At 35.5% G+C, this 12,667-nt stretch overlaps 1 protein-coding gene and 1 pseudogene across 1 annotated transcript; one reads left to right on the forward strand and one right to left on the reverse strand.

Moving 5' to 3' along the window:
* Positions 1-766: 766 nt before the first annotated feature.
* Positions 767-4,011, forward strand: LOC120176696 (deaminated glutathione amidase, chloroplastic/cytosolic-like). Its single transcript, XM_039183075.1, has 9 exons — positions 767-1,007; positions 1,362-1,498; positions 2,169-2,297; positions 2,551-2,609; positions 2,882-2,994; positions 3,083-3,175; positions 3,323-3,425; positions 3,568-3,650; positions 3,746-4,011. Exons 1-9 carry the CDS (start codon positions 909-911, stop codon positions 3,788-3,790), a joined length of 861 nt encoding a protein of 286 aa, XP_039039006.1. The 5' UTR covers positions 767-908; the 3' UTR covers positions 3,791-4,011.
* Positions 4,012-4,359: 348 nt separating this feature from the next.
* Positions 4,360-9,304, reverse strand: LOC120176695 (annotated as a pseudogene).
* Positions 9,305-12,667: the final 3,363 nt, after the last annotated feature.

The raw sequence follows: 12,667 nt of genomic DNA on the forward strand, positions 1-12,667 counted from the left end.
TAGGTAGAAATAATAATGTTTTAGGTAATTTTTATCAGTTTTGTTAAAATAATAATAATAAAATCAATAGCGTCTTTTCGTAGTTGTATATCGGTTTTGCATATTTAACGCATGTTCGTCTATTTTTTGTGACACGTTTTAACTTTGCTCTTATGACACGCTTTTACTGTTGTATGGCATGTTATTCATCTACCACTGTGGTATATATGCAATTGTGTAGCTCGTATCTGATTTGTGATTGTTAGTAGTATTTCAGATGTTAGATTCCCTTTTGTGTTAGGTTGTCTATGTATTAAAATCTAATTTGCGAAGTAGCATGTAAGTTTGCTCTGACTCTCTCGTCACTCCTTTATCATATATGAAGCATCTAGCTGGATAGAGACAAAGGAGTATTGTTGACAATTATTGAGTTACTATGGATGATGAACATCAGATTCAAAAAAGGTTTTCGACTAATATTGCACTTGTGAGTTTTATTTTATTTTATGTTTGATTTTAAATTTGTATTTATATAATGTGAGTTATAATACTATAATTTTGATAACCATCAAATTTTTAATATAAAAGGATGAGTTTGGAACATATAAATATTCAAGTGACAATTTTGTAACTTTTAATAGTCGAGTGATTGAACAAATCAACACATTAGTGAAGTGACCATTTTATAACATTTAATAGTAGGGAGCTCAAAAAAGCAGTTCTCTATAGGTAGGGGACCATTCGTATACTTTACCCAAAAAAAAGATAAAGCAGTGGGCGCTTTGTGTTTTGACATTTGTCGTGTTCACAAAATCTATGCTGCTAAACTGTAGCCTAAACTGCGCTTTTCTTCATCGTCCGATCAAGATCGAGTCGCGTCAACTCTTACGCCAACTCCTCGACGGCACGGTCAAGCGCCCGAGTCCGCCATGGCAGCAGCAGCCAACTCACTCCGAGTCGCCGCCGCTCAAATGACCTCCATCAACGATATCGCCTTCAATTTCTCCACTTGTTCTCGCCTCGTCAAAGTAAAGATAATATTCACAATGCTTCCTTTTTTATGTATCATTAATTTGAATCATCTGTGTGAATATTGTTATTATTTTTCGATTCCCTTCGTAGATCAGAGCTTATTCTTTTTTAAAAATATCTTTTTACTCGTTATTTGATCATTTTAAGAAATTGTAGCGAACAATATTTTTCTAAGAATTAGAAGTTGAGAGAAATTTGCATTAATTTGCTCCTATAGTTCTATTACATGAATTTAGTCTTTGATAATTGCATTTTACATTATACACATTTTTGGAAAATGTAATAGGGTTTTAGTGTTTTCATATATATTATTGGGCTGAATTATATTCTGGGTTTGTTTAATTCTGAAGGAAGCAGTTTCAGCTGGGGCAAAAATGATTTGTTTGCCTGAAAATTTCTCCTGTGTGGGTCAGAAGTCTGGGGATAGTCTCTTGATTGCAGAACCTTTAGATGGGCCAATCATGCAAAAATATTGCTCTTTAGCAAGGTACTAGCTTTGATTGCTCTTACTTTCTCTTGGTTTGATTTTAACGTGTATGGCACATTTTTTTCACAATGTTTAGCTTTTGCCTTATCGTAAGTGAACTCGGAGCGCCTGCCGAATATGTGCTTATGACCTGCATGAATTTACTCATTTTTCAAGAAATATATATATATATATATATATATATATATATGGAGAATCATACCTTTACGCTCATATTTGAATTTTTGTATAATACATGTATTTTGGGAAAATGAGAAGTAAAGCAACATAGCTATGTCACTTGAATTCTTTTTGTTTGTTTGTTGAAGTATCCATATCAGACATGAGTATTAAGATTTAACCTTCCAAAAGTCTTTCCAGTGCATGATAAAACTCGGAAAAATTAAACATACCCGTTTAAGAACTCGGAGACATACTTGTATGAATTGGACACTTGCATTCGAGTTTGAGAAATATTCATAATCTGTCACTGCTTGCTTACTGATTACTTTTGATTAAATGTATTGCTTCTTTAAGAGAAGGAAAAAAAAATCAATGAATCATAATTGTCAATTGGATCCTTCTTCACTTTTTTTTACCTTACATTGAACGGCTTTGGTTTAGTATTGGTTATCTGTGCATAATAGATAATTTTGAGTCGTTGCGATTGATTTAGTTGACATGAATGCAGAGAATGTGGCATTTGGTTGTCACTAGGAGGTTTCCAAGAGAAAGGACCTGATGATGCACGCTTGCGAAACACACATGTTATAATTGATGATGCTGGCAACATTAGAAGAACTTATAGTAAGATACACTTGTAAGATGCTTATATTTCTCTGAGATACTGTGGTTTTTTCTTTCCTTTTCAACCAGTAGTATTATAAAACTTACGAGTTAGAAAGGCTCCTGTAATTCGTTGGCTATTGAAATATATTCCAAAGTAACTTCATCTGTGTGTGGGTGTATATATATTTGATATATAAATTAGAGTTTCTTAATTTGATATGAACATTTCCCCTGTTATCTTGTTAATTTGAGCTATTGACATCATGCTCTCGATACATTGGAAGGTTTGATGTGGATGTTCCTGGAGGGGCAGTGTACAAGGAAAGCAGCTTTACTGAACCAGGTGAACTCATATTGGTATACATTATTGGTCCTGTCTGATTTTATATTTCATGATTCTTGCTATGGTTCTGAGTCCTGATGAACATGTAATAGGTGATTCAATCGGTTTGTCTTTCGATATCTTGTGAATCACCCAAAAGAGTATACCAATGATCTTGCTTAAAATACGAGAATAGCATGTTCCTGCATTTTCAAGAGAACAGGCTTTTTTTTTTTTTTGCAAGTGAAAGCTATTTTTAAAGCTCTATCTAATCAATACTAGCATGCTTCCAGGGAAGGATATTGCTGTAGTAGACAGTCCTATTGGACGTTTGGGATTGACGGTCTGCTATGACTTGAGATTCCCAGAACTTTACCAGCATTTACGGTTCCATCATGATGCACAGGTGGGATCAAATCTCTACAGTCTACACCTTCCCGTAAGGACATTTTTATTGGTGTTGTAAAGTTTTCTTCATGTAATATGTTTTGCAGGTCATTTTGGTACCTTCAGCTTTCACCCCTGTTACCGGTCAGGCACATTGGGAGGTCCTTCTTCGTGCTCGTGCAATCGAAACTCAGTGCTACGTACAGAATCCATTTCCATTTTCCACCGCACTTTTACTTAAATATTTTTCTTTATAATGATAAATTTAGTTCATTCTTCCAATCTTTTGTCACGTCTTGTTATATGCTTCTTCCTTTCGGAGAATGACAAGAAAAATTCATTATTAGGTCATTGCTTCTGCTCAAGCTGGAAAGCATAGCGAGAAAAGAGAAAGCTATGGTGAGACTCTAATAATCGATCCATGGGGCACGGTAGTTGGCCGAGTACCAGGTTAGATGGAGTTCCCCTTTTGGTAATTGAATTTCGTGTGATTATTTCTTATGTACTTGGACTCGGGTGTGGTTGCTCGATACAAGTATGTGTCCGAAATGAGTTTGTGATGACAATTTAAGTGACATTATTTTTTTTTCAGATCGATTATCGACCGGGATCACTGTAGCTGACATTGATTTCTCATTGATAGATTCAGTGAGGGGAAAGATGCCAATTGCGAAGGTTAATTCCCAACTATTTCTTTTAAATTTCCTTTGACATCAAATGCCAATTGCAAAAGCTGTATCTCATTATATGGGTTTGCCGTTATTTTTCAGCATCGGAAACCATTTGACTTCTGGAGACCTACAACACCCTTATGATTTTCGAAGATGATCGCCTTTTATTATCGTTCACATGTAAGTCAAAGCTACTTCAAATCCCTAATGCACTCAAATGAAGGCATGTTAGTTCATTAATGTCTTCAATGGTTTCTCCATGGTTTCAAAGGATTATTATTGAACTCTTTCTTATACTTTTCTTGCGGCACTATACCATGGGGATTCTTTTATGTAATAAACATGTGATAAAGAACATAAACCGGTCTGGTTGTTTCAACCGGTACTCGATGGTCTTTAACAATTTGATATCGGATTCAGTTTTTTAACTTTATACACAAGGATGACAACAATTTAACAAAACCAGATACTGGAAAATTGAAAAGATGTCATCTGGGTTTATCATATGAACTACCAACTACATTCAACTGGCTTGACCTTACAACAAGGAAGAACTAAAGTAACATTATTGTAATTAATCCGGTCGGTCCAACCAGTAATACAGTCTTAAGTCTTAACAGTTTGACCTTGCTTGGAACTCAAGAAACAAGTTGGACAAGTCTTTTGCTCGAATCAAGAAATGGATTTACACAACGATGAAAATCAATTCCCAAACTTAAACTTAAAAGGATTAACATCTGGTTTTACGGGATGAAAACCAACTACGTACAATCTGTATGACTTTCAAGAATCAAACTGTGTCCCATTTTCACTTCTTTCCTCACCCAAGAAAAAGAAAGAACAAAAAACAACCTCAACAACACGAATTCGAGAGTATAAAGACTTGTATAAAACTATGAAACAATATGTTCAGTCACCCGCCTTTCGGCAGATCATTCCAGGAGGAATTCCCGAGTCAAATCCGGACTTCCGAGAAGGTTAAAAGTCTTGTTGTTGCTTAAAGTGTCTTTCAATATTGTAATTTGGCCTTCTTTTAAAAGTACATCCTCATCCAAAGTTTCAATCTTCTTTTTCAATACTTCCACCTCTGAGTTCAATAGCATGTTCTTCTCACTGTATTGCTTCACCTCTTCCCACATCAAATCTCTTTCTTCGGAAACTTTAGGCAGTATCCCCCTCAAGATCGACAGTTCCTTCATTGATTCTTGCAAATCATTCTGAAGACGGCTTATGTTATCGTCTTTCTTTAGTATCTGTTCATATCAAAACCAAATAATTAGCCAAATATGTTCTATGACCTTTCAGTAGGGTGTCTTACTGTGAAGGGTATAGATTCGAACGTCAGAATATCAGAAACAATGAATCTGCGGCGTACCGCAAAACATCAAGCAACTACATGTATGCAATTAAATCAAACTCTAAGATACGGTGTCCTGTGCTTGTCACAAAAATAATTCAATTTCCCTAGCATGTACCCTCTAATTCTCCCGAGCGCAGTTTTTTCTATGCTGCTTCTTTCTTGTTTTCGACTTCTTTATAACAATTTCGTTCATACATGCTATTCACATGCAAGATAAGAAGAAAGATTTCGTATAACATTTAAAGATCAAAAGCTACCTGCAGTTCAAGATCCTTCAATCTGTGGGTAAGGCAGGAAATGTTGTCCATCGCATTTTGTACTTCACATCTAAGGATGTCGTTACCTCTTACAGCTGCTCCCACCTCGGCTTGCAACCGTTCAACTTCAAGCTCTTTTGAATATAGCTTTTCTCTCAACAAATTAGTTAGCAATGTTTCTGATTTAAGCTCTGTTCTTAGAACCTCCTAACAAGTGTACAGTGTCAAAAAATCAGTGAGTATGAACTTAAAAGAACTTGTAATAGAACCATATTTGAAAAGTAGTAAAAAGTTTAATGAATGAACATACTTGAAACAGTAATGAGCAATGAAAAATGATATACATGCTAACTTCAACTGTAGATTTCAGCAAAATTTTACCTCGGAAGATTGATTGTCGGGTTTCATAGATTCTGAGTGAGCTTCTGAGGCAACTGGACTGGATTTCTCCTGCAGCAAAGTAGTTATTGTCTGCAAACTCCTTGCTAGGCTTTCAGCTCCGCGTTTAAAGCATTGCACCTTTATATCGGATTCAATGATAAATTGGCCATCTAGACCCTGCTGAGTTTCTTGAAGCTGACTAGCTTTTCCTTTGATGAACTCGATTAACTTGGAAGACAAATGGTTGCTCTCATTGAGCATAGACAGTCCTTTGTCCTGCAAGTAGCTTACACGATTCCACATTTCCTTGTCTAGCTTGATGGTTAAGGCTCCAATGTCTTTTCGATTACCTTTTAAGCGATTCAGCAAATCGATATTTTCATGTCGAAGAGAATCAACTTCATGCCTACAAGACTCCACTTCCCTTCTTAAGGCCAATTCTACTCCAGTCAACCTCATTTGCTCCATTTGCAAAATTATCGTCTGATTTTCATTCTTTTTCATGGAATGCTTCTTCTCCATCTCCTGACCATATCCGTCTCGCAGCCCTTCAATTGTTTTCTCTTGCTCACTGCAGGTTCGAAATAATCTGGCAATGGACTTCTGCAACTCCTTGCACTCCGTATCTTTCTCTTCAAAATTTCTTCTAATGCAATCTGTATCTTCTATTGCTGCTTGATGCTTCTCTTGCAGTTGGGAGAGATTTTTCCTTAGATCTTCATTCTCATCATTCAATGTTCCGACCCGTCTAGTCAGCTCTTTAAGTTGTTCTGCAGAATAAGTCATTGTCCTTCTGTTTTCTGTTTCCTTTTCATTCAAGGAAGAGACCTCTCTCTGAAGAGAAACATTTTGCTCCGCTAGTTCTCTAACTCGTTCACGAAGCCTTTGCTCTTCTAACCTATACTTCTCGAGCTTAGCCAACCAGTCACTTGACCTTCTATCTAACTCCTTTTCCAATCCCAACTGTATCTCGTGTTTCTCCGTCTCTAGTTTCTTTGTCTGCAACTCAAGTTCTGCCCTTGCCATTCTCATTTCTTCCCGAGCACGATCTCTCTCTGCAATTCTAGACTGTAGAAGTTCTGAAACCTCGAGTGCCAGGTTTATTTTGTCCTCTGAAAGGTGTCTAATGGTCCCAATGAGAGATGAAACGTTAAAGCCAATGTTACGAAGGAAGCTTTCCTGCTCAAGAGCATCAGAAAGAAGCAAAACTCTCTCCCCAGCTTCTTTAGATCTTCTTTGCAACTCCAAATCTGTTTCCTCTTCAGTTTTGGAAGAGTTCAACCCATTAGAATTTCCCCAAAGAAACGATGTTGCTTCTCCAAGCCAGGGAAATCCTCACGATATCCAATATCGTCGTCATAAGACTCATCCATTGCACAACCATTTTGGGCCAATACATCCGATTTGGGCTCCGGGCATCTATGCAAGTATCCACCATATACATCTTCAGTGGTGATCGGAATATGAAGATCAAATTCCTTTGAACTTGATCTCGGGATATGAGTCTGCGAAAGCCTCTCAATCACATTCTTTGCAATCCTCCGAGGTGACTCGTGTCCAAATCCATTTTCGGTCCAGTCTCTAGACGAGAACTGAAGATGCGTGCCTTTAGCTTCCCTAAATGAATTAAAGTTGTTTTTCTCTTTGACACTATCTGTTGGAGACGGAGGAGCTGTATATTGAACTCTTGGAGGAAGCCTCCCACCACCATTTCGGAGATTATTTATCTTAGAACTGCTCTTGGACTTACTGCTTTCCTGCAACTGTTCTCCATCAATATAGCGGTCCACAACTTTACTCGACACATTGCTAGAGCAAGCGGAAGAGCTTCCTGATGAATCATGGCGTATCCTTGAAGAACTAGGACCAGGCCTCTCGAAGCCATTAGCTCCCACTTCACATCTTTTAGCCTTAGATTTTTTCTCAGGGGTACGAGTTCTTCGCCTGGAATAAACCACAAGAACAAGGTTGGTATAGGTCTAATCAATCATTTTTATACACCGTAAATGAACAAACACATCAAATGCAGAAATTCCTTACCGCGATGGTCGATCATATTGTTGATTTGGAGTAATATTAGGAGACCTATTTTGATCATATGAGGAAGGAACATCTTCTTGTCCCGGACCATCAACAAGAAAGGTTGCTGATGACAAAGAACGACTCCTTCGAAGACCTGTCGGGCTGTCACTAAAGCTAGGGCTGTCAGGTATTTGCTTTCGAGTTTTTCCAAAGAAACGCTTAGGACTGATAAACCTGTATTCAGCCTTGTCACCAGATTGATCATTGAACCCACTTTCCAATGTGTTTTCCCAGAAAACTTGCTTGTCTGCTGACGGTGAAGGAACAACGGCATTACTGTTACCACTGCTAGAGGAGGATTTGAAGAAAAACAGCTTCTTCATCTCTATCTATCATCAACAAGAACTAGTTTTAGACCACAAAATTATCTGCTACGAAACCGATTCCTTTTACAACAACCTTTGAAAGAATGGGACCTCAAAGAACCTGGAGATCTGATACATACACCATGAAAGTTAATAGAAAAAGGGAAAAAGGACATCAAACGCACACAAACATCATCAAAATCAATAGAGAATGTGGGGACAATCTATAAAGCAAATACCATAGAAATAAATCTTGGCTAAGAAAACAAGTGCACACACTCATATGAAGTTCAGCAGTGGAATTTATACATTAGATGGAAAGAAAAGAAAGCATATGCAACATTGAGATGCCAATTATGAAAATAAAAAGGTATCTGAGACAGAGAAGTAAGCACTGGTTATGCTATGTCAATATTAAAATGCTAAAAACCATGAAGATGGAACCCGGGTTTGCGATTCATTTAGTTCGAAAAGCTGAAACAGGGTTATGTTACTCGAACTCATTTCGAACTTGAGATTAAAGTATGATACTGTAAATGTATGGAAAAACTCAAGCACATAAGAATCTTGGACTATCTGGTTTGCCTCAGAACAAAGGCGAAAGGACCAAAATAGAACTTACAAAGCAAAAGTTAGTAATTAAGATTCACAGTCAAAAGATGAAGAAAAGAAGAAGAACCTGCAAACAGTTACAACAACTTTAACAAAAGAGCTAGGGTTTATACACCACATTTATACATAAATCAATAAACCATAAAATGAATATATATACACTCACACACACATATAGCTTGCAAAAACTTCTTGACTGCCCTTTTTAACTTTAAACAAACAAAATCTTTTTGTAAAACATATGATTTGTCAGAGCTGAGCTTGAGATTTAATCTAAAATTATCTAATTCACCAACACCACCAAACCCCATCAAGGTAAAGTTACCAAAAAGACCAAATTACCACGATTCACCATTTTCAGGTCCTTAAAAACCCTATTCACCCTAAAAGGAATAAAGAAAACAACATAGTTTCCTAAAATTCTGATAAAAATAGAAGAATATCAAGACCGTTCACCAAATCAATTTTATATCTTTCTAATGGGTGAAGTGAGAAAAAGGGGAGTAAATACTAAGTAAAAAAGAATAAAATCGAAAGCAATCTGTTGGGAATTGACTTACAAGAAAAGCAGAAGAAAAGGATTTGAACTTAAGAAACGGATCACGAGATAAGCAACCGGTCACAACGTTATTTTCCACTTTGCTTTAACTTTCTCAGCAACCAAACATAACCCATGTGAAAAAAATAATAATAATAGTAAGCAGAGACACACACTCACAAAATTCCCCAACAAAAAACAAACATCGGGAAAAAATCCCAAAGCATACAGATCTTAAACTAAAAGCAATACAATAAGTTCATAAACCCAAATCCCAAAAAAAAAATTAAATCATCAAGAGGAAGAAAAGATTAAATCTTTGCAATTAATTACTTACCACTAAATGAAAATTCAAAATTCGAAAATTGAAAAAAGAAGAATAAAATCCCCCGTGATTTAAGGGTTTTAAACAGAATTATCAAAGGAAAAAGCGAAAGTCAGTGCGAAAGCAAGAGGATGATGTCAAAAGGCGCGGAGTCAACGGCGTTAAAGAACGGACGGATAGATTTTAACGGTGACGGAAGACGTCAGTCTTCAAGATTTTTAGAGAGAGAGAGAGAGAGAGAGGGAAGGAGGGAAAAGCAGCAGCCAATAGCGGAGAGCAGAGTGAACGTTTCCTTTTCTCGTAGGGTGGGAAATTTGGGAAAAATCTGAGGGTATTTTCGTCATTGTATTCTTTTGAAATTCTCTTCCCGTTAATGGAGCCAGGTGGCGGGGTTCTGTTGAGTGGAGCCGGGTGTAGGGAAATCTTTGCTGGGTCCCACTGTGGACGCTGGAGATGGAGCGTTGGCTTGTGGGGTCGACCTTTTACCGTTATTGAGAAATAAGTCTTAATTAAATGACGAGTCCTTTACATTAGTCTAAGGTCAAATCTTTGAATCTTGACGATTATGAATGAAATAAATTAGATTAGGATGATCCTATTGTCTCTGTAATACTCGATCTAAATGAATTGATTAATAGATCAAATATTAGTTGTTATACCAAAATGATAAGTCATCTTATTATTAAAAGTTACAAAATGACCATCTGATTATAAAGAGTTGCTTTGTTGAGTTTCTCGACTATTAAAAGTTATAAAATAATCAAACGACTATTTATTATGCAAGATATTTCAATGTTTATTATTAAATGGTTAAGAATCTTTAAAACAGATATTATGCTTATAATCATCTTAAATTAATAAAAAAAATTAACCTATTTAAGTTACGGTTCTTACAAGTTCCAATAACCTAATAATTGACTAATTAAATTAAACTGATAATAATAATTTATTTATTATTATTAGTCTAGGTAATTATAAGTGATATTATCTATTTTAGAAACTTTCAATCATTTAAAAATAAATACCAAAATACACCGTAATTGTTAGTACTTGAACTCATGATCTCTTGAGATAACAATCATCCTTTAATCGATTTTTTATTAACCTGGATAAGTACGTGTATGTTCAAAGATAACTCTCAAGCATTTGACGTTGGACGCTCACACCCCTACCATTTATGGTGCTCGAACTCGGAACCTCAAATATTAAAATATTTTTTGGTTCGTGTCATTTAATCATTAAAATAGTTTGATTCGTGTATTTACTTTATATATATATATAACATTTTTGGTTGGAAAAATATTATATATTTTTTATCTTATTTTAAATTTGTAAAATATTTATCAGACTATGAAAAGAAAGCTAAAATGTATATCACATCATATATTATATAAAATACATCAACTTATTTCATAATTAACAGAAGAAAGAAACTAATATCAAGACTGAAAATACACATTTCAAAAAATAGAGGCTACATGTGATAAAATTGTAGTAGAAGGACCAAATCTACTAAAAAAACATAATACAAGGACATTTGATTAAATTTGATAAGTTACCCGTGTATGGATCACAAGTACTCAAAAAGGAATTATGTTCCTTGCCAAGACAATGCTATCCTTCTTGGCGTTGTTAAATAAAAAATCCCATTAATTATTTTTTTTAACATTAACCCCTTCACAATTTTTTTTTAGAAAAATGCCTCCAATTACACACGTAAAAGTATCTCATGTCCTATCCAAAACGAGAACGTGTCTAGCATTTTGTAAGATGCGAGGTACCGTACATTTTTTAGATTATCCAATTTAATATAATTATTTAGTACCTTACATTTTTATAACGCAAGGTCCACGAGATATTAAAAAATTATCTTTTACGAAAGTTTTTTGATTTAAAAGCTGAAAAAATTCCCCATACATCACGTTATACAAAAAGTGAAGTACCTTTTATCTCTCGTTTCTGAGAGAGTGCGAGGACCACTATAAATAGTCCCCCTTCCACCCGAATTCCTCACACCTTCATTAAAAAAATATCTCTCATATATTATTTCTCATATTATTATGGCGGGAATACCAAGGGCTGATATTTCACATGTATGCACCTATTGGCGGGAAAATCGGGCGGTAATTGTTATTTATTGATTTGTTTTAATTTTTTTAATTTTTTTGAATAATTTATTTATTTCAAATTTTTATTCATTCATTTCTAATTTATTTATTTGTTAGTTTATTTATTTATTCTAGTCGAATTTATTTATTTATTCCACTCAAATTTATTTATTTAATTGTTTAAAATTTATTTATTTAGTTATTTCGAATTTATTTATTTGTTTGTTTTGAAATTATTTATTTATTTATTTATTTGAAGGGATATGAAGGTTCATTGATGAGTTTTATCAACCATTTCTCGTCCCCTAATGACGATATTATTTCATACTTGCACGAAGCCGTTTTGGTTACATTGATACTGTAATTGGTGGTACAAAGTTGTACCCTCCATTGATAAACGCGTTGATTGAACGGTGAAAACCACACGTTTCATTTTCCTTGTCCTGTTGATGGAAATTCTATTACCAGTATGACCCATGGGGATTGGTTAATCTTGTGTGAGGAGCTGTTCGGATTTACTCTGACAAAGGACGATTTGGATGGAGGGAATATCCACATTAAAATTTTGGACGACAATTTTACACAGCTCTCCGCCGATACTGCTCCAAATCGTGGAACATGTATAGGGTAGATAATCACTCTGCAGAAAATGGAAGTTTTTCAAATTCCACTTACCACCAGGTGCAGCCCAACGAGACTTCCTCACAAACCGTCCAGGATGGGTCTAGTGCAACATCTCTTGCTACTTCTTCGACCTTAGGAGCAACGAATGCACAACCTGGCTATGGTGGCTATATTTCATACTCAAATTCTGCTGGTCTTTATTCACATGGGAGCACAGGTTACCAAGGTTACTATGGTGGTTATCAGCAACTACTCAGCCAGTAGGAGCATATCAAAACACAGGTTGAGCTTGGAAAAGTACTAGGGCTTTTTAACTATTTTAGCCTAAAATACACATATGAACATAGTGCTTAGCAATTTTTTTTGATAAAAATAGTAGGTCTCATTAAAATCCCCTTCTTAACCGTTGAGCTACAAAAATAGCTCAAC

This window comes from Hibiscus syriacus, unplaced genomic scaffold, assembly GCF_006381635.1.
Source record: "Hibiscus syriacus cultivar Baekdansim isolate YM2019G1 unplaced genomic scaffold, ASM638163v2 tig00112249_pilon, whole genome shotgun sequence".
NCBI classification, from domain to species: Eukaryota; Viridiplantae; Streptophyta; class Magnoliopsida; order Malvales; family Malvaceae; genus Hibiscus; species Hibiscus syriacus.

What these genes read in the sequence shown, in the direction of transcription:
- LOC120176696 (XM_039183075.1), top strand. Translation starts at nt 909, where the DNA reads ATGGCAGCAGCAGCCAACTCACTCCGAGTCGCCGCCGCTCAAATGACC. An exon ending in AAATATTGCTCTTTAGCAAG is followed by an intron (nt 1,499 to 2,168) that starts GTACTAGCTTTG and finishes ACATGAATGCAG; the next exon opens with AGAATGTGGCATTTGGTTGT. An exon ending in GGTAGTTGGCCGAGTACCAG is followed by an intron (nt 3,426 to 3,567) that starts GTTAGATGGAGT and finishes TTTTTTTTTCAG; the next exon opens with ATCGATTATCGACCGGGATC.